Below are 26,159 nucleotides of genomic sequence, written 5' to 3' on the forward strand. Positions count from 1 at the left end.
CAACAAAAAAAAAGCTAGCTCATTCAGAAAAATGGTTGGTCAAGAGCCCTAGCAAATACTAGTTTGGCTTTCTAGACCTAAAATACTTCAGTTATATAGTCACAGATTACATTATGTATGACCCTCCCTCCCCCCCTCCTTTCCTTCCTTCCTTCCTTCCTTCCTTCCTTCCTTCCTTCCTTCCTTCCTTCCTTCCTCTTCCCTTCGTTCCTTTCCTCTCCTGTCCTCCCCCTTCCTTTTTTCTTTTCCTTCTTTCTTTCTTCTCACCTTCTTTTCTCCTCCTTGTTTTGTCCTTAAGAAGTTAAAAAGCATTATCCATCTTTTAAATTTTAAGATCACGACTCCTCCTAACCAAGCCTAGGAAGGTCTGCTGATCTTCTCTAGTTTGCATATCATGCTGATTTTCTTTCATTTTTCCCTTTGGAATTCTCCATGACCAGAGCCTTTGCCCCAGATCATGGCTGATTATGACATTGCCACATCACGGTCTGTCTCTTGTCACCTCAGTCTCTGCTATTTTATAACACCTTTGTGCATGAATATCTGAATATCTTATCTCCTTCTAGGTCAGAGTTCAATGCAGGCTTCCCTGGATTTGTAACAGTTTCAAGAGCCTTTACTACTTTTTAACCATTACCTTTAGAAAGATTAGGAAATATACTTGAGAATTGAGAAGGAATTCAAATTTTCTCATAAGTCCCCATATTCTGCAAAATTTTGATGTATCTTTCAAGAATAAGTGGCTGATGTATGATTTACACACCATAAAAGTCACCAGTTTTAAGTAGAATTGAGGGGTTTCTAGCACATTTGCTGAGTTGTACTCATCACTATATTCTAGTTTTAGAATGTTTTCATTATCCCACCAACATTTCTCCTGCCCTTTTAGATTTAACCCCATTACTAACCCAGAGTGCACACAGTTATGCAGTGTCTGTATCTGTAGTATTTGTTTCTTTCCCTTAGCATAACATTTTTGAGTATACTTCGTTGTAACATGTATTATGTCTTATCACCACATATTCCGTTGAATGAATATACAGTATTTTCTTTCTCTGTTTGCATGTTGATCGTATCATTTCAATACCTTTTATTAGAGAGTGCACTAAGTGGAATACATTGAATTTATGAATGAAGACTACAAAAATTATACTTGCCAAAGCTGTTGAATAATGGAGCCAAGGAAAGTGAGAGTAAATGAGGGGTCAATCTGATTAAAGTTCTATATATGTGTGTGTGTGAAAGTTTTGTGAGCAATTGACATACATTAACAAAATGAACTGCAAGAATATAGAAAGTCCTATCTAAGGTGAGAATGAATACTAGTGGGAAGGGGACGTGAATGGGGAGGATGAAGAATAAAGCAAAGAAGAAGGATGAAGGAAAGTGATTGTGGTCTAAATACTTCATGCATTTCAAGTGTGAAAATGAACTGGTGACAAATGTAACTGCAACCCCTCTATATAGTATTCCAACAACAAAAAAAAGAAAAAAAGAAAATGAACTTTGAACCTGGTTGAATTGATTTGGGAAGGGAAGGAAGGGTTCAGGAGAGTGACAGAGAGGTTGAGCCAAACCAAGGAAGGTACTTTGCCTACCTGTATGGATATTTCAGAAGGAAGTCACTTTGCACCATTCATTGATGTTAAGACTGATAACATTTTTTTTGATACAATACTTCACGCTATCAAATGTTGATCAGTTTTACACACGAGTGTGTGTGTGTGTGTATATATATATATATATATATATATATATATATATATTTGAGTGGATGGGTTAGTGTTGCTTTGTATCTAATCCTGATCTAGAACTCTTTTTGTAGCTCAGATAGGGATTCTCCTGCCTTCACATTGCAATGGCTAGGATTTGAAACATTTATCATCAAACCTAGAAAAACGTTTTTTTTTTGACAGGTAGTTGATTACTTCTCTTTTCCCTTTCTTTCTGATAGGGCATGATTAATCTATACGGGGCACATACATTTTTCTTGTGCCTTGAAGACACCAGTGGGTCCTCATTTGGAGTTTTTCTGATGAACAGCAATGCCATGGGTAAGAAGCATCTTTATATCTTCCATGGGTGAGATTAGCTTCTGAGATGCTGCTTTTATATAAAATAAAATTATGGGGCTGTGAGTGTGGCCTAGTGGTAGAATGCTTGCCTAGCATGCACAACGCCCTGGTTTCTATTCCTTGATACCACAAACACACAAAAAGCCAGAACTGGTGCTGTGGCTCAAGTGATAGAGTGCTAGCCTTGAGAAAGCTCGAGGAGGGTGCTCAGTCCTAGGACTGGCTAAATAAATAAATAAATACAAAAAATTATGGTGAGGCACTGTTTATCAGAGAGATATCAAAATTACATGGCTTTTTTTGAAACTAGAACCTAAAACTACTTTTGCCTGTGTATACATGGAGTTTATGTTTACAGCCACTTTGTTGAAATTTGCTTCTAAAATCTTCTTTGATGGGTGATGTCCCTTAACATTCTGTAGATAATAGAATCCACTGATACCAAAAACTGACACCAAAAAACAGTCTGTTTATAGACAAACTAGTATTTTTGTGTGTGATTCTTCTCCATTTGAGAAAGAGATTGGGATGCTACTGAATGCTTCAGATATTCAGACCCTAGAGAAAAATACAGTTTTAGCCATGAGATTCTAACACCTCACTTCCATCTCCTCAGAGATTGCCCTTCAGCCTGCTCCCGCAATCACTTACCGCACAGTTGGGGGCATATTGGACTTTTATGTGTTCCTAGGAGACAGCCCTGAGCAAGTGGTCCAGGAGTACCTGGAGGTAGGTACATAGTCTCATTAATTGGTCTCTCCTCGTATAATAATAAAGGTTATTACTAGACACTGATAACATTTATTAAACCCTTTCTGCAAAAATAAGTTCGACACTGTTTGCTTGCAAGGCACTCATCATCCATCCAGGTACAATCCATCAACCACCCATCAGCAAAGTTGACTCAATCATCAAGTAAAAATTCAGTGAAAAGGAATTATGTGAAAGTAAGGCTATTAGGTAACTTGTATTTGACTCAAATTGCAGAACAAAGAAAAATTTGACACTATTTCATCTAAACGTCTTCCTTTCCTGACAGCAAACTCAGGCACAGAAAGATGATGTGTTTAAGTTCCCAGATGCCAGTGAATTTAGAATCAGATGGAAGAATTATGATGCAGACTGAGATCATGGTTATACGAAGGACTTTATACTACGTGCTAGCACTGAGGTGCAACTTAATTTCATAGAAGGAATTCAGAGGCAGGAGAGAAAGTTCCTTCATATGGATGCAGTAGCTCTTAGGAAACAGTGTGTGACAGGATTTTGTCAGCTGTCTTCTTAAAGGAGTGACTTGAACTACTTGGAAAAGTCGGATTTAAAATCCCTTTCTTCAACTATCCTAGTCCTGATCCTATTAATTCTTATTCCTTTCTCTCCCTGCCATATGCCAGTATATAGAATGGCATTAGGCATATTTGTTTGCTTTGAATTCCATAAGGTGAGAAGCTATATTTGCTTTGCATCAATGTGTTTGTTCTCTGTGCCTATATCTGTGAAAATTCTTGCTGAATAAATGATTATTTTATTGCTCTCCCCAAGATGAATTCATTAATTGAGCATTTCCTAAAAATTCTTAGTACTGTCTGGTGTTGCAGTTGTTAGCAATGCAGTTAATAGTTTAGTGAAGAAGGATGTGAGTTGTAGAGTTTTGTAGATCACCTGGGGGAATTCTCTGACATTATTAGACTGAAGACTCTGTAGAAAATGAAATGGAGCAACCAGTTCCAGTGTTAATCGTGGTCTTATCGTATAGTTGTAGTCACGGTATAGCTTTGACACTTCCCCACTTGTCTTTCCAGCTTGTTGGACGACCATTCTTGCCTGCCTACTGGAGTCTTGGGTTCCAGCTTAGTCGCAGAGATTATGGTGGTATTAATGGATTGAAAGAAGTTGTAAACCGAAATCGTGAGGCTGAGATTCCATATGTAAGCTGGATTTCTCATACTGTGATTTAGGCACCATTTTCAACATTTTAATTTTGCATCGAATTTAATCCATTAGGAACTGGAGAGAAGAGTAGCTTACAGAGGGGGAGAGACACTTCACGTCACGAACTTGCAAAATAAATTTACTCATCTCATCATGGAGAGTGCTCAGTCTCTGTCAGCAAATGGACACCACTTTGACTTTGGGCCTGACCTTTTTCTTTAGTTTCATACAATGCTGGGATAATTAATTATCATCTTTGAAGTTTAGTTTCCACTCTTGTAGAATGAAAATTTAAGACTTGGTGGGCTGCTATAAAGAAATACCTCATGAAGCAAATATAGAATACTTACGTGAGGGGATAAAGTCCATTGAAGTTAGCTGTTACTTTATGGAGAAAGCAGCACTGACGATGACAATGACTTACAGTTAATGGTTTTCTCATAGTGAACGCTCGAACTGCTCTCAGATCTGATAGACTCTAACTTCAAAGCTCTACGGTTTCAATTATTCATGATGTTCAAAAAATAATTTCTAAGTGAGGAATGTTTGATAAAGACACATAGCCTATGACTGGTGTAGAAATCAAAAGAACTTACTTGGGGATAGCTGTTTGTAACTGACACATTGGAGCAGGTAGATGTGTGAACATATGAAAGAAGATGGCACAGGAAGTGACTTGGGTCTGTTCTCACGATTCTCAAGTGCTCTTCAGAGTATTGCTAAGGCCAGGCAGGAGGAGTGAATCTTCCTGTGTGAAATGAGTTGCCCACTGTGTCTTTTGATATTAAGAAAGAACGATATTATGGTTCATTTTACTTTCCCCATGTCTGCTGTCTGAAAACAGCCAATTTCAGGAAGAACTAGAGCAGATTTGACCAAGACTTTCTTATTGTACAGAGGACTTAGTTGTTTATGGCAAGCCCTCATTTAGCACTATTTTGTAAATGAGGAAATGGAGATGTTGGGGTTTTTTGTTGTTTTGTTTTGTTTGGTTTTTGTACTGGGGATTGAACCCCCAGTATGCTGCATTTGCCAGCAAGTGCTTTGCCACTGAGTTGCATCCCAGCCTAGATGCTATATATATATATTTTTTTTTTAACACTTTTCCAGGGTTGCACAACTAGTTAAGTGGTAGGACCAATGCAAGTACATTTTTTTTTTTTACTGTGCCATTGATTTGGATAATAATGCATTCGGTTAGAATGCAGCTTGCTTGTCCTCTCTGTCCTACTTCTTACAGAAGGGGTTTTCTGAGAGGCTGACATGAACACAAAAAGACTTTTGTATTTGAGGAAAGGGGAAGATTAGGGAAAAGAAAGAGCAGAACTAAGGGTTCATGACCAAGTCCTCAAATAACTACTTTCTCTGGTATATGACTTTGGAAATTTCACTTAATTTTTTTTTTCACTAAGAATATTATCTACTCCTCATGGATTGGCATGCAAAAAAAGAGAGAAAATTTAGTTAGTGAAAGTCCTCTTTGGCATTTTTCTTTGTTCATTATCCCTCTAGTAGTTTTTTAGGGGGGAAAAGACTGCTTTTCCTCTTACAATATGTTTTGGCTTGATGTGTGAGATCTAAGGTAGTACATGATTAAAACATCCATATACTCATTTAGTTAAACATTTATGCATATCAGAGGCTCTCAATTTGCAGAGATGGAGAGATGGATAAAACATAGTTTTTAATCCTAAGTCTAGTTAGGATGGTTCCTGTCCTAAGTGGGTTTCTGTCAGGACTAATCATGCTCCCTGAAGGCTCCTGGATTATTAAGCAATGTGGCATCATGTGTGTGTGTGTGTATGTGTGTGTGTGTGTGTGTGTGTGTGTGTGTGTGTGAGAGAGAGAGAGAGAGAGAGAGAGAGAGAGAGAGAGAGAGAGAGAGAGAGAGAGAGAGAGAGAGAGAGGTCTTTAAATAGTCATATAAAGAGGTTTTAAGTCAGCCTGTCAGTTTATGGGTACAATGTATCTTGAGTGATGACATCTCTCCTTTCATTCTCCCCCACCTGGCTTTGAATGGTCGCACCAGAGTCAAAATCCTTTCTACCATCCTGGTGATCATTCCTGTAGATTATAATTAGCCAGAGCTTTCTTTCAGGACGTGCAGTACTCAGACATAGACCTCATGGAAGGAAAAAAGGATTTCACTGTTGACAATCAAGCTTACCCCAACATCTCAGATTTTGCCACGGACTTACACGACCATGGACAGAGATACATAATTATTGTGGTATGTTCAAAGATTTGTGTTTCCTTTTTTTCTCCTTTCACAGGCTAAAAGAAAACTTATTAAAATAATATTTAACTGTTCTTTATTAGACTCCAGGCATTTCCAAATCCTCTGACTATGGGGTCTATAACAACGGAAGCACAAAACGACTATGGATCTTGGGGAGCAGTGGCTTCGCCGTTGGGGAGGTAATGTCTCAGAAAGTATAGTCAATTTGGGGGAATTTGGAGTCTCTGGTATAAAGAAGAGTGAAAAGGCAGTTATCGCATTGCTCCTCTTGTCGTGATTTTAGAAGCTTACATTTCCTTTGGCAGGATTGTTGATTGAGTTCAGGCCTTGCCCTTGTGAGGTGAGCACTCTGCCACGTGAGCCCCATTCCACTCCACAAGCCCTCTCTCTTTTGTGCTGGTGTTTTAAGACAAGGTCTTGCTGTCGAGGACTTGGATGATTCCACTTGTGTGTCCTCGCTTTGATGGAATGGCAGGTATATGCTACTGTACTCCAGCCACTGTCTTCCCTAGGTAGCTGGGATTACAGATAGGAACCATTGCTTCTAGCCATTGATTGAAATGAAGTCTTGCAATGGTTTTAAATCCAGTCTGACCTAGATGTGTGATTTCTGTCTTCTTCTTTGAATTAGCTAGGGTTACACACTTGAAGCATTCGTGTGCCCTGAAGTCATTACTATTCATAAACCAATAGGGGAAATGGTAAAATGATTTAATAAAAGGAAAAGCTAGCCCCAGACCTATTCATAGTACAGAGGGTCAAAAAGGAATATATGGTTAGAAGAAAATTATTTCTACCTCTTTCAAAGATGTGAAACTCAACTGAACTAATGTAGCAGAATGTTTATAGATGAATGTGTATCTCAGTTAATATGTACTACTTAGACATTTTATGAGCATAAATTAATCATGCAAAGTAGCTCTCTTCTGATATTTAAAATTTGTATATAATGTACTTTAATCAAATCCCCATTATGTTGCTCTTCATTTTCCTCTGGGATTTATAGCATTTTTCTTTTTTTAATTTTTAAAAGTATCATTTGGTAGTTGTACAAAGAAATACATTTAAAGCAGCTTATGAATACAATGCATCTGGATCAAAGTCACCTCCTTGACCCACCCCTTTTGTAACTTAATGTTATGGTCTTATACAACAGACTCTTAACTGCATTCTTGGTCGGCTTCCCCTTTCATTTATCTACCCCTCCTACCTTGGCCTCACCTTCACTTGAATCCATCCATTTCCTGGTACTGATTTGGTAGGCTTTGACCTAGTCTTTCTAAAAGATTAGACTCTGAGTTCTCCAGAGAGTGTATTTCATTTGTTAATTCATTTGTTTTTCTAATTTTTTGTTATGAAGGTAATGTTAAGAAGGGTTACAGCGTCATAAGTCAGGTGATGAATTCATTATTTTTTGGTCAGTGTTAACCCTTTTTTCACTCTCTCCCACAGTTAATTCATTTGAAATCATTTGAATACCATTCAATATATTTACTAATAGATTCACCTATACATTCTAGTTACCCCAAATGAGAGAAAACATGCAACTCTTGTTTCTTTGGGTCTCACTTACTTCATTTAATATAATTCTTTTCCAACAAGGAGAAAGCAAAGGAAGGGGTGGCATTGTCTAGGAAGAAAATTACTCAAAATTACTGACTTATGCAACTTATGTAACCCCTCTCTATATAACCATTATAATAACAATAAAACAACTAATACAAATATATATTTATATGTAATTATCACAAGTCTTTCCTCCTCCTCCCCTTCTTCTCTTCCTCCTCCTCTTTCTCTTCTTCTTTCTTTCCTTCCTCTTCTTCTTCCTCCTTTTCTTCCCCACCCTCCTTTTCCCTTTCCTCCTCTTCCCCTATTTTTCTTATTCACCTTTTCCTCCTTGTCCTCGTCGTCATTGTCCTCCTCCTCCTCCTCCTTAGCCTGATGGAATGAAATTTTACTTTCTTCATTAAAAAAAACCTATGTGATGGGTTTTCATTTAAGAAAAGGCTAGGTTCCCTTCTCTTTTTTTTTTTTCTTCCTTTACTTCCTTGAACGCATTTTATTGCTTGCTTGGTTTTTGCTAGGGGAGTTCCAAATTTGGACTCTCAAATGAGAGTTTCCAGTAAGAAATGATTACCAGTATAATGCCCAGAAACTTGAAGCCCCCCGGAAGGATCACCAGAGACCGAAGATCAATGCAAATTGCAATGAGTCGTTTATTGACGAGCTCGAGCACGGGTCTCTGCGCACTGGTAGTCGAGTGCAGACCAGAGGACCCATGCACAAAGTTACAACACCTTTAATACATTCTTTGGTAGGGGGCAGGTCCCAGCAAGCACTGACACTTCGATTCCATTAAATGATTGGCGCAATACAAAGCGGGAGGAGGGTCGTGACTGGTCATTGGTCGATTTAGCGAGCTGCTGCGCTTTGAACTGATTGGCTGATGGGTGAAGGGACAGACGCACGATATGATCAGCGGAGAAAAACCGACAAGGGGCCAAGCGGGCTAACAGGCCTGTGCCTAGTTCGTCGGCCCTCAAGTCCGACCTTGTACAAGTATAAATTGGCGTATACGGTGCCACCTAAATATGTATATAATTATGCTTTTCACCAGTAACCACGAGAGCCTCTCCCTTCATTCTTCAGGGATACTCTGGAGAGTCGGTCTTCCCTGACTTCAGCAATCCAGCTTCCACGGAGTGGTGGGAGGATCAGTTCAAAGGGTTTCATGAGCGGCTGAACTTCGATGGCGTGTGGATTGTGAGTACCCTTCCAGACCCAGATCCCCCTTGGAAGCAGGCACCTCAGATTTTGAAATGAACTTGGATAAAATGAACTGAACTAAAATAGTTGACAGTCTGGTACTTGGAATTCTTTCTCTTGTTTTTAAAAAAAGTTATTTTTATATTTATTGTTTCAGCGTTGCACTCTATTACATTTCCATTTCTTATCAAGTGCTCATTCTTACCTTGTTAATTTGGGGAGTTGAGATAATCATCAAACCATAAAATAATGAAAGAAGAAAACTAGGTGTATTAAAGGTTATTCTAATCAGTAGTTGCTACTAATGCTTTCTAGCATTTTCTTAGGGACATGAGGTAAGCATCCACATGTATCATTTATCCATTCCCAAAGTATGATTGCTCCTTTCATGGTTGATTTCAAACTAACAGCAAGATGTCATTGGCTGGCTGTCCATCGTCTATGTAGTCAGGAAATCATAAGCCTGATCAACTCTCATGAGCTGGTGTGAGCTGCAGCCATCCTTCCTTTAATTAAGGCTAAGACATAGTAAATGATTCTTCTCAAAACCCTGGGTTCTTACTCTGGATTTGCAATCAACTAGTACATTTTGATTAATATTCTGTTTATTATAGACTGGTTTTTTTCCTCCATTATTGTTTTATTGAAAGTTGTGATTGCTTTTTTTTTTTTTTTACACTATGGGCTCTTAAAAATTTAATCACTGGAATAATGAGGCCCTCGTCATTTTTATTGGAGAGTAGTAGGTAGATTTCTTTGAAATTTGAAAAATATCTTTGGTAACAACATTAGATATCACTTATTTTTAGATCATTTTAGATAAATGACTTTTACCGCAACTGTTTTCTTTTTATTTCTTACTCAGTGGAAGAGGAGACAAGAAAAGCAATTACTCAGTCTTTGGCTTTTCAGGCATTCAGAAAGTGACACCAATGATAAAACCTTCACTTTAAAAGCACATTTGGAATTATATCTCTTAACAGATCCTCATCAATTTATAAAAAGTAAAATGTGTTCATTATTATTCCAAACTTAAGTGTAATTTAGCTGTAAATCTCACTCACTTAAATTTACAAAAGTTGAAACAGGGGCCAGGAAAAGTTGTGAAAACAATTTAGAAGCCCAGGTAACAGGACGCCCTAGAGAGCCTGGCTTCTAGTTAGCTATTACACCAACAGCAAGTTGTAACTCACTAACATTTTCCTCTTTGCATCTTTGAAGGAAATGGATGAAGTATCTACCTTGGCCCAAGGCACTGATCACAAGTGTGAAGCAAACAACTTAAACATTCCCCCTTTTACGCCCAGTGAGTTCCCCCGTTTGCTAATGATATGGAGGGGGGGGGGACATGTCAAAAACAAGCTCAGCGATATTCAGTGTGGCAAAGAACAACTCACTTCCCTGTCCAAGGAGTCCCCCAGACGTTCAGACCCCAGTCTTGGTGGCATTGATTGGTCCTTGATGGCCTGTTTGTTGATGTAATCCAAAGGCCGCATGTGGTAGAAATGGTTAGTCTGAGCTTATCCTCTCCCCTGGCAGTTCTTCCACTTCAGATTTTCAATTACTTTCCAACCAGTTCACCATCTCTAGATTCCTAAGGGGGTTCCATTTGGGGCTTTGCAAGAATTTCAAGACACTCTAAGGTTCAAATACCTTAAAAGGAAGTAGGTCTGTGATAGTTTTCCCTCCCTCCCTCCTTCTCTTCTTTCTTCCCTCCCTTTCTCCTTCCCTCCCTCTCTCCCTCTCAATGTAAGCTCTGAAAAAAAGTGATGTTTAGAGGAGAATTAAAGATCTGGAGAGGACTCTGCCGGTGGTGATGGGTGCAGATGGTACAGGAGAAATGGTGGCTATTGTGTTGAGGTTCGTGGAGGGGAAAGGGCCTCACTGGTGGGTACTTCCCCTAGGCATTCTGAACCATTCACTGTCTACGAGAACACTCTGCATGGACACAGAGTTCTACTGGGGCCTTCACTACGACGTCCACAGCTTGTACGGCTACACCATGGCAAAAGCCACAGACTCGTAAGAGCATGGTTTTAGATATGAATCCAGTTTGGGGAAGTGGAAATGGGAAATGGGAAATGGGGGGGGATTTCTCTTCTCACCCACAAGTATATTGTTCACATATGTTTTTGGGGTTATAAGAATGTAGAATTGGTGTGACAGGTAATTTAAGAGGTCCTCTCATTTTGAAAAGTGCTTGGTTTCTGTACAAGATTAACTTTGTTTGGCTTGGAATTAAGAAGCATTATTATTTCAAGGATATTTACAGAAAGTAATTTGTAAGGAAATCAGAGCCCCCAAATGGATGCTGGCTCTTGCTGGGTCCCATTCCCCTGTAATTGGAGATGATAGGTGCATACTGTAATGCCCAGCCATTGCTTTCCTCCACAGCTGGGATGGCAGCGGCCAACTCCATGTGCCAGAACTATTGCCTGAGAATCTCATAGACAACTTCTTCCTTCTTCCCCTCCTCCTCCTCCTCCTCCTCCTCCTCCTCCTCCTCCTCCTCCTCCTCCTCCTCCTCCTCCTCCTCCACTGGACTAACCACGATTTCCCAATCTCTGACTCCCAATTGCTGGTGCCTGCCAGCAGCAAACCAGTATTCCTGAAATAGGGGGCAGGGACTGGAAAAAATAGAAGAAAGACAAACAGATGGGGTCCGGGAGGTCTGCCGCCCAGGTAAAGACTGCAGCCCCGTTTATTTCCAACTCAAGGCTTATATCCTTTCTTGAAAACAGGGAACTGCCAGGTGTTACATCCAGATGGTAAATCAGGGAACTGTTGGGGGTTACATTCATATGGTAAATCTCAGATCAATTAAACAGAACAAGGCCAAAAAACAATAGGACAATAAAGCAATTATCTGATGCAAATCAAAGTACAATTTGATTCCTCTCTGGCTCCCAACACCCAATTAGCTAGGATTACAGGATTGAGCCAGAGTACTCACTCCTTTTGACCTCTTTTTCTTACATACTTTACAGATCCTCAATATACTGTTACTTTTTATTAGCTAATTTCCATATTCTGGTTAGTCATCATCAAAGTTCTTGGATTCCTTAACATATTATTGACACCCTCTTTATCTCCCAAATTCTGAAGTAAAAAACTTCCCATCATCCTTTCTTTCTTGACTCCATGTAAAATCAGATCTTGATCCTTTCCAGTCTACATTACTATAGTTATTTTTTCCATTTTCATTTCTTTTTGTTGTTGTTGTTGTTGGTCAGGGGACTTGAACTCAGGACTTGGGCATGGTCCTTGAGCCTCTTTGTGCTCAAGGCTACTGATCTACCACTTGAGCCACATTATCACTTGATGTAATCAGTTTACAACATGGCTTTTTCTCAGTAGGTAATGGGAAATAAGCATCTTCATAGACTTTCCTGCCTGGGCTGCCTTTGAACCACTTGAACCATAATCCTTAGATCTCAGCCTCCTGAGTAGCTAGGATTACCAATGTCATTTCTTAATTAAAGTTATCATCATCTCTCATATAAGTCATTACATTTAACCCGTGACCAGTCTCTCTGACTTTAGCTTTATGTTTAAATCATCTTTTCAAAATGTGATCTAAGGACAAGCTACGTAATATTACACCAGAAAATATATTAAAGTGTGGCATCGTGGGGCTTAACGTAGGCCATGGGGAACCCAACTCTTTATTTTATCAAGACTTTTTTACATACTGAATGCGTATTAAAATTTAGAAAGTACTATTGTCTTTCATTGCCTGCAAAGTGATCTTTCTGACATACATAGTTTCTCATTTATTTCCCCAGTGTAAAATTATTTGTAGCTTGTATTTAGGCATAATAAAAATCTAATCCCCTCAGCATAATTTGTAAGGTATTTCATAACCACCTTTCTCATGTCTTTGCCACTTTCTCAAATGCTATTCTCTGGTTATATACAATAGCTTGCTGTTCCCAACTTCTTTTATTCATTTTCCGTCTTTCATGTGATCATTGCTCAGAATAAGAGCAATTTACTTCTAAAACCTCACCAAGGGTTTTAACTCTGGAATCTTCCTAACAGGAAAAGATTCTCCTTTGTGCTATATTTGTGTATTACAATGTATTTAATATGCAGCATTATTATATCATAAGTTTTTTGGGGGGGTTATGGGGCTTGAACTAGGCCTGGGTGCTATCCTTGTGCTCTTCAACTCAAGGCTTCTGCCCTACCTTTGAGCCAAGGCCCACTTCCTGTTTTCTAGAGGTTAATGGAGATAAGAGTCTCGGGTCCTTTTGTGCCTGGGCTGGCTTTGAACCTTGATCCTCAGATCTCAGCCTCCAAAATAGCTAGGATTACAAGCGTGAGCCACTGTGCCTGGCTATATCATAAGTTTTAAATGGCCATTTTTTTTCTGAGAAAATTTTAAATTCCCTGGGGGCAAATTTGCCCAGTCTGATGAACATGCTCATTCAAGGTGTGTTTATAGATCAAATGTGTAGTTTGAAGAGGCCAAGGGCAGGGTGGAGACATGAGGAATCAGAGGCAGAGATTATGTATTGGTTTTCAACACTATGAGGCCCTTGTGATTTTCGCATGATGCTGGGCTATCCAAGAAAGGGAGTGTCCTTGTTCAGAAAATGTACAACTTTGTTTCTCAGTAAAAATGAATTTCCCAAAAGGAGACAAAACTTTGATTTTGTGATCTTCCATGTTCTATCTTCTCTCTTACTCATACTGCTTTTTTCTAGGACATAAACTAGATAAATAAAACTCGAGTTCCCTGGTCTTTGTTATGAGAGAATTGAACTGATGTTTATAATAGACCCTTCTTGTCCTGATATGCCTTTACTCTCAGATGCTTCTCAAAGTAAGAGGCAGGAAAAAGAATAAATAAATTTCAGAGTAAGGAAGGATTAAAGGGGGGAGAGCTCCAACTTTCTTCATTGCCTGAGTTTGGTTACTATATTCTAATAGCTGTTGTTAATAGTTATGTGGTAAACACTTCTGAGTAAGTGATGGTTGATTCTACTTTCTCTGGCATGGTTAGAGTTGCATTTGGTGGTATCTGGACATCAGAAGAACTGAAATTGCAAGTCTAATCAAGATTTGATTCGGTCTTATGTGGGAGTTTGGTTTGGGGAGCTACCCAGAAAGTCCAATTTGCCTCTATCTTGCCTAAGAGCAGACGGAGACCAGCTTTTCCTCATTGTCATGAACTGATTTTGAATAGGCCAGATCTTGGGGAAAGGAAGACAGTAAGGATTTGCCTCTTGATAGGGTCTTTTCGCTAAACAAGGAGTAATTCAGTGTCATCTAATTTGTGTCACCACAATGTTCTCCCTTCAACTTTAGCCTGAGATATATCCATCCTGGTTTCAGTTTTACTGTCTAGTCATTTCTTTCGTGATTATTGAGTGTATGGTGCAATAAGCTTCTAGCCAGTGGTAAGAAAAGGTGAAGCATTTGTTTGTTTATGCCAGTGGGAAGTAAAGACACAGAATCCCAATCTGAACTGGTGTGCTAACCAGGATTACGACTGGGCAATAAGGATGTTGGAAAAATATTGTCTAGAGGAAAAGATGGGGCCAATACTCAATACATGATCATAATCCACTTTCCAGTAAATGGGCCACACCAAAACTAGATCTTCTTTACTAAGAGGTAGAAACCACCATTAGGACAGCAACTTGGAGAAATGCATTTGGGGGACAGAAATTGAGGTTTGTACTATCTAATAGGAGATCAGGTACCAGAAGATGGGGGGAACTGTGGAAATCTGGATTTTGGTACTTTTAAGAGGTTGTTCTTGTTTTTGTGGGTTTGTTTTTTCTGTTGTTTTGGTTTGGTTTTGCCGGTTTGGCTACCTCGTTATAAGTGAGTTCTGGATGCCTATAGCTCTCCTACATCTCACACTCATTGGACTGTACTACTTTTCAGCGCCTTGGGGAAGATCTTCTCCAATAAAAGGAGGTTCATCTTGTCCCGATCTACTTTTGCTGGCTCTGGCAAGTTTGCTGCTCATTGGCTGGGGGACAATGTGGCCACATGGGCTGACCTCCGTTGGTCTCTCCCCAGCATCCTGGAGTTCAACCTGTTTGGCATCCCGATGGTGAGCCTCATTCCCATCCAAGAAGCTTCACACACTTGTCTGTTGACACTCTTTCCATTGCCTGTCTTTGAGGGTGTTTGTGAAACTAAGGCACGCTAGATGCTGGGGGCTCATAATTAAAATCCTAGTAGCTCAGGAAGTAGAGATCTGGAGGACTGCAATTTGAAGCCAACTTGGACAGAAAACTTTACTGGATTCCATCGACAATATAACCAGAAAATAGAAGGGCAGGAGGTGTGGCTCAAATAGTAGAGCAACAGCTAAACAAGGGTGAAATCCTGACTTGAAGCCCCTGTTGCAGGCAAAAGGAAGAAAGGAAAAGAAAAGAACCAAAAGAAAGGAAGCAAAAAGGGAGGGAGGGAAACAAAGAGAGAGAAAAGCAAATGATCACATGTCACAAGGTCACATTGTGATGTGCACTGAAAAAAATTATTTCTGTGTGCTCTGAGCTGCCTGTTGAAGAGATGATAGAAAAATGTTATTCATGGGTGGTCATCTATAAAATATCTGCAGATACGTAAGAAATCCCATGCATAAAATGTTCTCGATTCCGAGAAGTTCCATCAGGACAGTATCCGTGAAATGGGAACTGAAGCATGAAGAAAACCCCTAGAATCATAGGAGCTTCGTCTATGCTGTCGTTTGTCCCTTGTTTCTTTTCTTTGGCTGGGCACTGGGATCTCTTGAAACATGGAGTGAGTCAATACCAGGTTCTCCTTTCCTTTACCATGTGGGTCTGTAGTCAGCGCCTTTGCTTCTCTCAGTGACTGTTGTGCTTATTCCCAGGTGGGTGCCAACATCTGTGGTTATACAAACAATGTGACAGAAGCTCTCTGCACAAGGTGGATGCAGCTTGGGGCTTTCTATCCACTGTCGAGGAACCACAACGGGCCAGAGTATAGGGTAAGGAAAATCCTTGATGGTAGCTACTTATTCTCAGCAAAGGGTGCAGGAAAACCCTACAGATTGGCCCTAATTGAAGGAAAAAGCTAGGGAACTCTTGGGGGATGGGCCTAAAAGATTGTGGAGAAAGAGCTGTGTGTATGAGTGTGTGTGTGTGTGTGTGTGTGTGTGTGTGTGTGTGTGTGTGTGTATGCGCACATGCGGGAATGCACACACATTGAATTTTGTAATTTTTAAGGTTTTTTTATTATTATCTTTAAGTAGTTGTACAGAAGAGTTGCCATTTAACAAAGTAATTTATGAATACAACACATCTTCTCCAATGCCGCCCCTTTCAACATTCAGTGAATGGTTTTAATGTTGGAAATTCTCTCACAAAGGTTTGTTAGATTTCATCTCCAAAGTGGCAAGCAAAAAAGCAGGGCTAGAGACATGGATCAAATGGTCAAATGGTAGAACAGCAGCCTAGCAAGTGCAAGGGCCCTGACTTCAAACCCCAACTTTTGAGAAAAAAAAAAAGGGAATGGAATTGCTTGTAATACCATGATCTTCACAAGTGCTTTCTCATCCATAAAATGAAAGAGCCAAAGCCAGGGTCCATTCAGTTCTGGGAATTATCTGATATTCTCTGGGTTGGAGAACACAGATATGTTCATTTAGGAAAGTTTCTTATCAAAAGAAAACTTTTCAAAGTACAAAGGAAATAAACATTGTCTCCATTTCCTTCTAGGACCAGGACCCTGCTGCCTTTGGTTTTGACTCGCTGTTGTTGAACTCGTCCAGACATTATCTGAACATCCGATACTCCTTGCTGCCCTACCTCTATACCCTCTTCTACTACGCGCACACCAGGGGGGGAACCGTAGCAAGGCCCCTGGTACATGAGTGAGTTTCTTGATCCTCAGATCACATGTTCACTTGATTTTCTTGATGGAAAAGGTCAGTTAGGGCACTAGTATGCTAGTTGGCTTACACTGGAAATTTCACTTGCTTGTTTTCTAGGTTCTACCAGGACCCAGCCACATGGGACATACACGAGCAGTTCTTATGGGGGTCTGGACTCCTCATCACCCCTGTTCTGTATGAAGTATGTTAGAAACCCCCAAAATGGGGTGGGATGTTATAGTTGTCCTGTATGATCCTTTTAAGCTAGATCTGATCTTGAGTGCCTATGATTGAACTTGAATCTCAAGAGGTACATAAAAGGGAGAGATCACGAATATTTAGAAATGAGAAAAGTAAAAGTTCTTTTCCCTAAGGACCTATCGAGTAAAAGAAATTAACATGTTATAAAATTGCCTTGCAACCTGTATTTATAGCCCTATGACCCTAGCACTAATATGAGCATTGATTATCTTATAGTGTGTGTGTGTGTGTGTGTGTGTGTGTGTGTGTGTGTGTGTGTGTGTGCATGCCCCTTTTTTCCAGAGGGGATTCCTCTTATTGAGTCAGAAGAAAGAACAGGTATAAAGAGAAGGAAGGAGCATGTGTATATGAAGACCTTGTGCACCACATTTACTTAAGTGTGATTTGGGAAGGAGTGAGTGGAAAAGTGGATTGGAAAGCTCAAGGCTATAATGATCAAGCTGAAAAGACAGATGATTGACGATGTGCACATGACTCAGGCTCTTTGGGCAGGAATTTTAGCACCTCATCTGAGGACAGATCCTGCTCACAAATAGGGACCTTGCTGAAAGAGTCTTCTGCAGGCCTGGGTGGCCCCTGTCTCCTCCCAGCCATCAGATTGCATGACTCAGAGCACAAACTGCCTCTGCTTCTAGAAAACAAGGAACACTGAAACAGAAGGAAGTTAATTTCTAGATGACAGCTTGGCTTTAAATGCACAGCTCAATCTTCCTGAGTGTCTATGGGTTTTTATTAGTAGAATTAGGTGATTCAAGCTGCCTGAAATTGTTCAGATACCTCAGGCAATGACACACTACAAGTGTTCTGTGAACTATAAAGGGCAATGCTTGTATTCACTGTTTTTCTTTCCTCAGGGTGTTGACCAAGTGAAAGCATACATCCCGGATGCAATCTGGTATAATTACGACACAGTAAGTAAAGTATTCTCATCTGTCTCTGAGACCTGCCCTCTAGCACAGGATAATTCTAAGCCAGGGAACTAGGGAACTGAGGGCTGCATAGAAGTACGAGATTTTGCATTTAGTTGATTGTGGGTTTTTTTCTGTAAGGGTTATCTGTCCATTCAGGACGGTTTAACAAAAATCTTACACTGGATAATTTATAAACAATAGAAATCCAAAAATCAAGGCACTAGAAGATTTAGTATCTGGAGAAGGCTAACTACTTTACTGAAGGTAGACTTTCGTTGTTCTTGTTGTTGGTCTCGGGGCCTGAACTCTGCCTGGGCACTGTTCCTGAGCTCCTCAGCTCAAACCTAGCACTCTACCACTTGAGCCACAGAGCCACTCTGGCTTTCTGATGGTTAATTGGAGATAAAAATCTCACAGACTTTCCTGCCTGGGCTGGCTTTGAACCGTGATCCTCAGATCTCAGCCTCCTGATTAGCTAGGATTACAGGCGTGAGCCACTGGTGCCTGACTTGATAGTAGACTCTTTCTGGGATTTTGTGACTTATTTACCCAAAAGTCCCTTCCTCTTAATACTGTCACATTGGGTTCCAATGTAGTAATATTAGAAGTACACCAGCTTTCACGTTGTAATAGGTAACTTTTCCAGCATATGGTAAAATACATTTATGGTATAGCTGGAACTTTGCTGTCTCGATCCAATTACTAATGTGCTAGCTTTCCAAGGTGTGGAGTTAGCTTTCGAGGTAACAGTTATCAGTGCATCAAAAGGAAAAGGTTGCTTGGGCTTTCAGTTTTAGAAGTGTCCTTCATAATCAGTCAGCTCCATTGGTTTGGGCCTTTGGTGAAGGCTTATGGTGGAGCAAAGCTACTTAGTTGGTCCATGAAATGCCAGCGGGGAAGAACAAACCGGGGTCCAGTAACTCCCTTCATGGACACCCCCTCAATGACCTAAAACTTCCTTCTAGGACCATCACCTTCTAATACCGTCAGGATGTAGAGCTTTTCTGTAAAGAATTGAACTGTGGGGCACATTCTAGCACTCTACTACCCCTAGGCCAAACTCCTGTGCCTTTCTCCCGCCCCGCCACCACTTCTTTTAAAAATGAGGCAACTGAACTAAATGATTCCTAGGCTCCTTCCTTGCCTGTCCAGTTTATGATCTGGTCTTTTCCCCTTTGTTGTTTAGGGAGAGGCCATCCAGTGGAGGAAGCAGTTTGTAGATATGCAATTTCCTGATGATAGGATAGGACTTCATCTTCGAGGGGGCTGCATATTTCCTACCCAGGAGCCAAGCACAACCACGGAGACGAGGTAAGCTCCAGTCTGCTCTTGCATTATGAAGACATACACAGGAACCGAGAGCTGATGGGCCAAGGGAAAATACATCCTCTCTGAAAATTTCCTCTCCGTTCAGAATTGCTTTGGAAACCCCATTTAGTAGGAGGTATATGCAGTGTCAATTCCTTTATGTTTCTGTAATTATTCATAATTCAGTTAAATTGGATTCTGAGAACAATCTGAGCAATCACTATGATAACAATGGTCAGAAGTTACTCTTTTCCAAAGACAAGAAGGAAGGCTAATTAGAGGAAGTGATGGTGATTGTGGGGAAGTCAGTATAGCTTGTGCTTAAGAGCTCAGACCATAGACGAAACAAAGTCTGAGTTTACTCATGGCTCTATGATATATACTAGGTGCATTTACTCTAGGAAGTTCACTGCTCGGTGTTTGTGCTTGTTGTTGGTAAACTGGGGAAGAAAGTAGTCTGAACTTTTAAACGTCATTGTGAGAACCATATGGATTAATAATAATACCAGTTTGTATTTAGCATCTGGAACTATGGGTCAGTGATCACAGACCCAGATTTCAGCAGGCGCTGCTGCTCTCTGCTGTTCCTCCTATCTCACTCCACTGCACTCTGCTGTCCACACATACCCTGTCCCCCTCTCCCTGTGCAATGCTGACATCTACCCTGGTTCTGGAGTAGAGGCTGGGGCACCTGTCCTGGGCAACTTCGGAAGACAATGCCATTTCTTCATTCTCTGAACCTGAGCATTGCTTTTCTCAGCCGGAAGAATTCCCTGGGACTCATTGTTGCATTGGATTATAAGAGAGAAGCCAAGGGAGAGCTGTACTGGGATGATGGCGTGTCTGCAGGTTGGATTCCTTAGAGGATACTGGCTGGGGTTCTGGGTGAAAGTTGGTTACCGAAGCCTGCCCCCAAAAGAGCTGATTCTATTAGTAGTGATTTGTTATTCTAGCTTAGAGTTAGGATGAGTTACCACTCAACTTAAAAGTTTTGTTAATAAACGTCAATGGATTAAAATAGATTCCAAGCATGTAACTGAAATGTTCTTCATGCAACAGACACTGTTGCATTTAGTTTAGATGCACGTCATTATTCATACCAACCAATGCATTTTGTTAATAACTTTGCAAAGTACTACTGGGGCAGAAGTGTAGTTGTGTAGAGCGCTTCTACTGTAAGGTTCTCATATGAATATGTGATATAAACTTTTAGATGGACTGTTACAAAAACATTTGTCCTAATAGAATTACAAATTATTAATAAATATTAAATACTATTAATACATTTAATATATTTAAAAATGCTTACATTGTATTATTACATAGATTATTGTGCATCATATTATTATGTACTCTATATATTGCATGTTTAAACATATTGAATATTTGCTATTTATTGCTTTATTATTACACTATGTGCACAAGATATAGAGATAAATGTAATGTGAACATTCGCCTTAAGGAGCCTGTACTCAGCAGGATAGACACAGTGTGCATGGAATTAATTATAACATGATTCACAGCAGGCAAGGCTTGAATGGGAAGAATTAAATGAGAAAGTATTCCTGAGGAGGGCATGGTCCCATCACTCCTCTGCTTCCTGTCACAGATGATAGGCATGGATTTTTCTTTTTCAGATGCTGTAACTGGAAAGAATTACATCCTGTATGAGTTTTCTGTGGCATCTGTAAGTACTGGCTCTGAGGAACATCGCGTGTTCTGTGCCTCTGTTGTGGTAGTTTGTGGAGTGCTTGGTGTTCTGTTGAGGCAGAAAAAAAAATTATTAGAGGTGTGATGATATATGGGCAGATATTTTTTGTCAGAATCTCTACTATTTTTCTTTCCTTCTTATAAATTCATGCTGTTAGAAATTACAATTATAATTGTGCACTAATTAAAGGTTACAATAAACTCTAGAGTTCCTATGTATGTTCCTCAAATGTGAACATGTGCATTATTGTTCTCAACTACGGCCCTGGTGTGGATCCTATGAAGACATCCAGCATCTTCATCACCGCGAACATCTGTCCCGATGTCTTTTCATGGTCATACTCCTTTGCCTCATGTTCTTGTCCCTGTGAGACTGAAATATCTGCTCTCATTTCTGTAATTATGTCCTTTCAAGAGTACTGTGCTGAGGATCAGCTGACTCAAGGACAGTCGTGAGTCCTGAACTTTTCATGAAGCACAATTTCTTCAGTGTTCTTCCAATTTTAGGTTGTACATTTTTTTTTGAGGTGGAACCTTCAAGTTATGATGGCACATCGCTTTGTCAAACCTTTCACTTGATAAAGACAATCTGGCATGGTTCGAGTCTTGAGCTAGCCTACACAAAATGTGTCTGTTGGGGAAATTCATGTACATATTTTGGGAGGCACATCCATTTTCATTTCTGACACAAATACTGAGAATCCAGTGGCTTCATCTTATATTATCCACCTTTAGTTTTAAAGGAAGCTTTCATCCTGTTTTTTCTGATTGGCTGCATTGTTTTGGATCTGCACCAGCAGTATATGAGTCACTATACCTTGTCTGTATCATTACCAACATGTGGTATTTTCATGGTAGCCTTCCATTTAGTGTGTGATGCTACTGGATCTTTCATTTACATCTCTCCTACATCTCATCAGGTTGTAATTCTTTGCATATGCTGATTTGTCCTTTGTATGTTTCCTTAGATAAAGTGTCATTCAACTCAGCCTACTTCTTAAGGGATTGTTGGTATTTTATACAAGTCTTCAGTTTGGGGAATTCTTCTAAGTTTTGGACACCGTGCTTTGTTGAACATGTGGTTTGCAAGTGTTTTTCTGATTGGAGGCTTCATTTTCCATCCTCTTTACAGAGGCTCTCACAAAGCAAAAGCTTGAAATTTTGGCCACTTTCTGATTTCTTCCCCCCCCCATCATAATAATACTTTTTGGTACAAGAACTGTTTGCCTAGCCCCAGATCTTCAATACTTTATAGTTTTAACTTCTATGTGTTAGTCTGCAGTTTATTTTGAGCTCCTTATATTAAGATTCCATGTTTGGTTTAATTTGATTTTTTCTTTTGCCTACGTGCAAAGAGGGGGAGTTGCTCTTCCCCTTTTTGTTGATGTGTTCTTTCTCCACTGTGTTGCTTTTATCTCTGCCAAGAATTATTTGGATTAATTGTGTAGCACTCTGTCCTTTGTCTTCATCAAAATAACTTTTTCCTTTCAGTGTTCATTTCCACCGTCTTCTTTGCTAGCTTAGGTTTGTTTCCCAACTCTGGTTTCCTAAATAAGTTATTTGATATTTCTGTGTTTTGGGGGAACTCAACTGAAAACTCAACCTCAGCCTGATGAGGATCATTATACATGTAAAATATTTAGCACAGTGTCTAGCATATAGGAAGCCTTCATTGAGCTTCTATCATTACTGTTAAAATAGAAATAAAAGGTGATTGCAGTAGTTTCATGGGTGAAATTACTGACACACACCATGGTGAGCCAATGTGTTTCTGAATGTGCTTTTGCTTATGTTTGCATTGTAAGTACTCTAAGATTCCATAATTCAGGGTCATATCACTAGAATAATAGAATCAGAGAAGAATCAGTAAACCAGAGCAACTTGGAACTGTCACCCTAGGATTTAGGGTGTGAACTCTGAGCTTGTGTATTCCTTGGGGACAGTCACCTTTAAAACCACAGAGAAAAATGAAACAACTAAAATCTCAGAAGCAGATGTTGGATGCAAAGGACACTGTTTCTAAAAATGACTTTTTTTTCCTCCCCAGAACCGTCTGCAGGCAAAGATTATAAATAATAATTACACGGACCCCGACAACTTGATGTTTACCAATATCAGAATCTTGGGGTTGGACAAGGAGCCATCTGATTTCATTGTTGAAGTTAATAATGCCCCCACATCTATTTCAACTGTTGTGTATAGCTCTTCAGCAAAGGTGAGAGATTGTGCCATTGGCAGAGCCCTTGAGAAAAGCCCTGGCCACAGATTCTGACAGCTGATCTTCTCTTACTCATTTCACTTTGTGAAGTCACAGCTTATTGGGAAAACCACAGCACAGGGATGGAACAGAAGAAACATGATACAGACCTGCCTACTTTGTATGTATAGGCTCTAAAGGGGATAGCAAGCATTAGTACCATAAGGGAACACAGTTTTTCTTGAAATTCCATTTAAACTACACAAGAAGACCCCAGATGTGACACAGTAAAAATATCACACAGTAGATTGTCCTATTTCTAGAGTGTGCTTACATATTTGTTCTCTTTCAGAGCACAGGTGTGTCCTTGAGACACAGCTGATATATTTTCATAATGCTCTGTTTTATGCTATTTTTTATTCTATCGTAGAAAATGTTAGCTAAATGCTAGTGGCTCATGTTTGTAATCCTAGCTACACAGGAGGCTGAGATCTGAAGATCACAGTGAGAATCCAAATTCAAACAAGTTTATCCCCATTTATTAGCAAAAGCTGGTAATGTAGATGTGGCTTAAGTGGTAGAGTGCCAGCCTTGAGTGAACAGTTAAGGGCGAATATAATGCCTAGAGGTTTTGAAGCCCAGTACTAGAACAGAACGAAGGTGAGGCGGAAAATCAGGCAGGCAGGCAGGCAGGTAGGAAGGAAACAAGAGAGGGAGGGAAGAAGGAAAGAAAGAAAGAAAAAAAGGAAAGAAAAAAATATGAATGGAAGCAAACACAAGAAAATCTGGGTTTGCTGTCACTGAATGATTCCCTTATATGAAGAACTCCGAGAGAGAAGTCCAATTGTTAGTTGACTATTTGAAGTTCTGAAAAGTTAATTATTCCTTGAGTCAGTCATCTTCTATTCTGAAAATACATATAGCAAGCAACAGGAGGATTCTGGTCCTCATCTCCTGTTTCCTAGCTGCGAGGCTGGGGCACTATATCAGACTGCACGTTTTTATGTTCTGTAGAGTAGACCTAGCTATTGTGTTCATAGTAAGGGACCAATTGCTAGGATTAATGGCCCTAGTGCCTGTAAAATGGCTGTCATGGTGCTTGTCCAATATGAATGCTTCATGATATTAGCTACTAGCCTTAGGCTAAACAGATAATGTTAAGTCTAAAAGAAATGTCAACCCAACCAGTCATCTGCACTGCTTCACATGGCTTCAGCCCTTCCCATTCACTCTGGCCCCCTTGACTCAGGCGAGGCAAGTTGAGATTGAGGCCAATTCTAACCCATCTTGGCTTCCAGACCATTAGCCAGGGGCACCATCTGCATAGTTCTTCCTCCATTCACTTGTCACCAGGGTCCCTCTTCTCCTTCTCCAGGTGGTGACCATCACTGAGCTCAAGGGACTGGCACTAGGACAAGAATTCTCTATTGAGTGGAGGCTCCTAGTCAGTGACCTGGAGAAGTTCAACTGCTACCCTGAGGGTCCTGGAGCGTCTGAGGAGCAGTGCCGGCAGCGGGGATGCCTTTGGGAGGTAACGGCCAGGCACGGGGCACCATGTAGATCAGGAAGTGGTGAACATTTTCCCACACATGAACCAGGCATTGAGGAGGTGCTTTTCAAAGGTTAGGAGCTTGAAGGCTGCCATGAAAATGTGCCAATATGCCTTTTGTCATCTCTGTATAATAACGGGACAACATCGCCCTCAGATAGCCCTTATCAGAAGGAATTCAGTGACTCATCTATTTACATTATTCAAAATCCCATGTTAGGATATTTAAGGAAGAGGAAGGGAATTGGGGGAGGGGAAGATGAGGTGAAGTGGATAATGGGAGGGTGAATATGATCAAATTATGTCAGCTGTGGTCATGAAAATATCAGTTATTACATGCTAATATAGGAAGCAAAGGCAAGTATTCAATACACTAAGCACTGAGTATTTTAAGTGATTCTTTTCTATTCTTTTTTTCCCAATCCATTGGAAGCCCAAACAGGAAGGGGAAGAGAAAGCTGATCTTTTCCATTTGAACAAAATCCAGAAAGTGAGAGGCTTTCTCACAATTAAAGTGGGAGCAATAAGACACTATAAGTAGGACCTGAACTGGGAATCTGCGTATCGGATTAGGGTTTTTGTTGTTTCCGTTCTAATTCATCATACTCATTAGTAGGGACGAACAGTGCACGTGTGTGTGTGTGTGTGTGTGTGTGTGTGTGTGTGTGTGTGTGTGCTTAAATTTTCCCTGCTAATCAGCTAATCAGGTCACTAGTTACCCTGTATTAGGACTCCACTTAATGGCATCTCAGTCATCTGTAAAGACCCAATTTCAAGCAGTCCCATCCATGGTGTGAGGGATTAGGAGTTATCTTTTGGGAGGACACAGTTGAACCTCGAGCAGCAGGCAGAGCTTCTGAGAGGCTGTTAGGCAGCTTTCTGATTAACTTGAGTCTCAGTGTGGTTGCAGAAACTGACCATGAATTCCTTCTGCCATTTCAGCAAGCAGCAGCTCCAGGTGTGCCCAGCTGTTACTATGACACCATTGCTGCCTATGCCGCCAGCAGCATCCAGTACCTGTCCACGGGAATCACCGCTAACCTCACCAGTCTGGAGCTCCCAGAATCTGCAAGAAGAGCGGCCCCAGCGTCACAGGCATCAGCAGCAGCTGCCACTCGCATCTCTGGGTCTCTTTCGGAAATGATCAGCAACCTTCAAGTGACTGTGACCTATCATACAGAAACCATGCTTCAGGTCAAGGTAATTCACAGGTGGCGATTCTGGTTCTCAACGAGGAACACATACAGCTTGGTAGAGATGGATGTTTGTATGAAGACTTTCAGCCCAAGTTCTTATTTCACAGACACAGAAGCGAAGGCCCACAGAGGTAAAATTCACCAAACTAGTAGATAA

General features: G+C 40.4%; 1 protein-coding gene across 1 annotated transcript in view; it reads left to right on the forward strand.

Annotated features, from left to right (window-relative positions):
* Mgam2 (maltase-glucoamylase 2 (putative)) overlaps positions 1-26,159 on the forward strand; it is a 62,677-nt gene that overhangs the window by 9,557 nt on the left and 26,961 nt on the right. The window contains exons 7-25 of the mRNA XM_090332247.1: positions 1,955-2,054; positions 2,692-2,804; positions 3,878-4,003; positions 6,106-6,237; positions 6,327-6,425; positions 8,896-9,009; positions 10,234-10,318; positions 10,917-11,034; positions 14,911-15,082; positions 15,869-15,985; positions 16,716-16,870; positions 16,988-17,072; positions 17,986-18,042; positions 19,229-19,353; positions 20,111-20,199; positions 20,988-21,037; positions 23,108-23,275; positions 24,633-24,788; positions 25,749-26,006. Of these exons, the coding sequence (XP_090188373.1) occupies positions 1,955-2,054; positions 2,692-2,804; positions 3,878-4,003; positions 6,106-6,237; positions 6,327-6,425; positions 8,896-9,009; positions 10,234-10,318; positions 10,917-11,034; positions 14,911-15,082; positions 15,869-15,985; positions 16,716-16,870; positions 16,988-17,072; positions 17,986-18,042; positions 19,229-19,353; positions 20,111-20,199; positions 20,988-21,037; positions 23,108-23,275; positions 24,633-24,788; positions 25,749-26,006 (2,319 nt within the window). The remainder of the gene's footprint in view (positions 1-1,954; positions 2,055-2,691; positions 2,805-3,877; positions 4,004-6,105; positions 6,238-6,326; positions 6,426-8,895; positions 9,010-10,233; positions 10,319-10,916; positions 11,035-14,910; positions 15,083-15,868; positions 15,986-16,715; positions 16,871-16,987; positions 17,073-17,985; positions 18,043-19,228; positions 19,354-20,110; positions 20,200-20,987; positions 21,038-23,107; positions 23,276-24,632; positions 24,789-25,748; positions 26,007-26,159) is intronic.

The sequence above is a fragment of the Megascapheus bottae genome, chromosome 5 (genome assembly GCF_031878675.1).
Source record: "Megascapheus bottae isolate mThoBot1 chromosome 5, mThoBot2.hap1, whole genome shotgun sequence".
In the NCBI taxonomy this organism is placed as follows: Eukaryota; Metazoa; Chordata; class Mammalia; order Rodentia; family Geomyidae; genus Megascapheus; species Megascapheus bottae.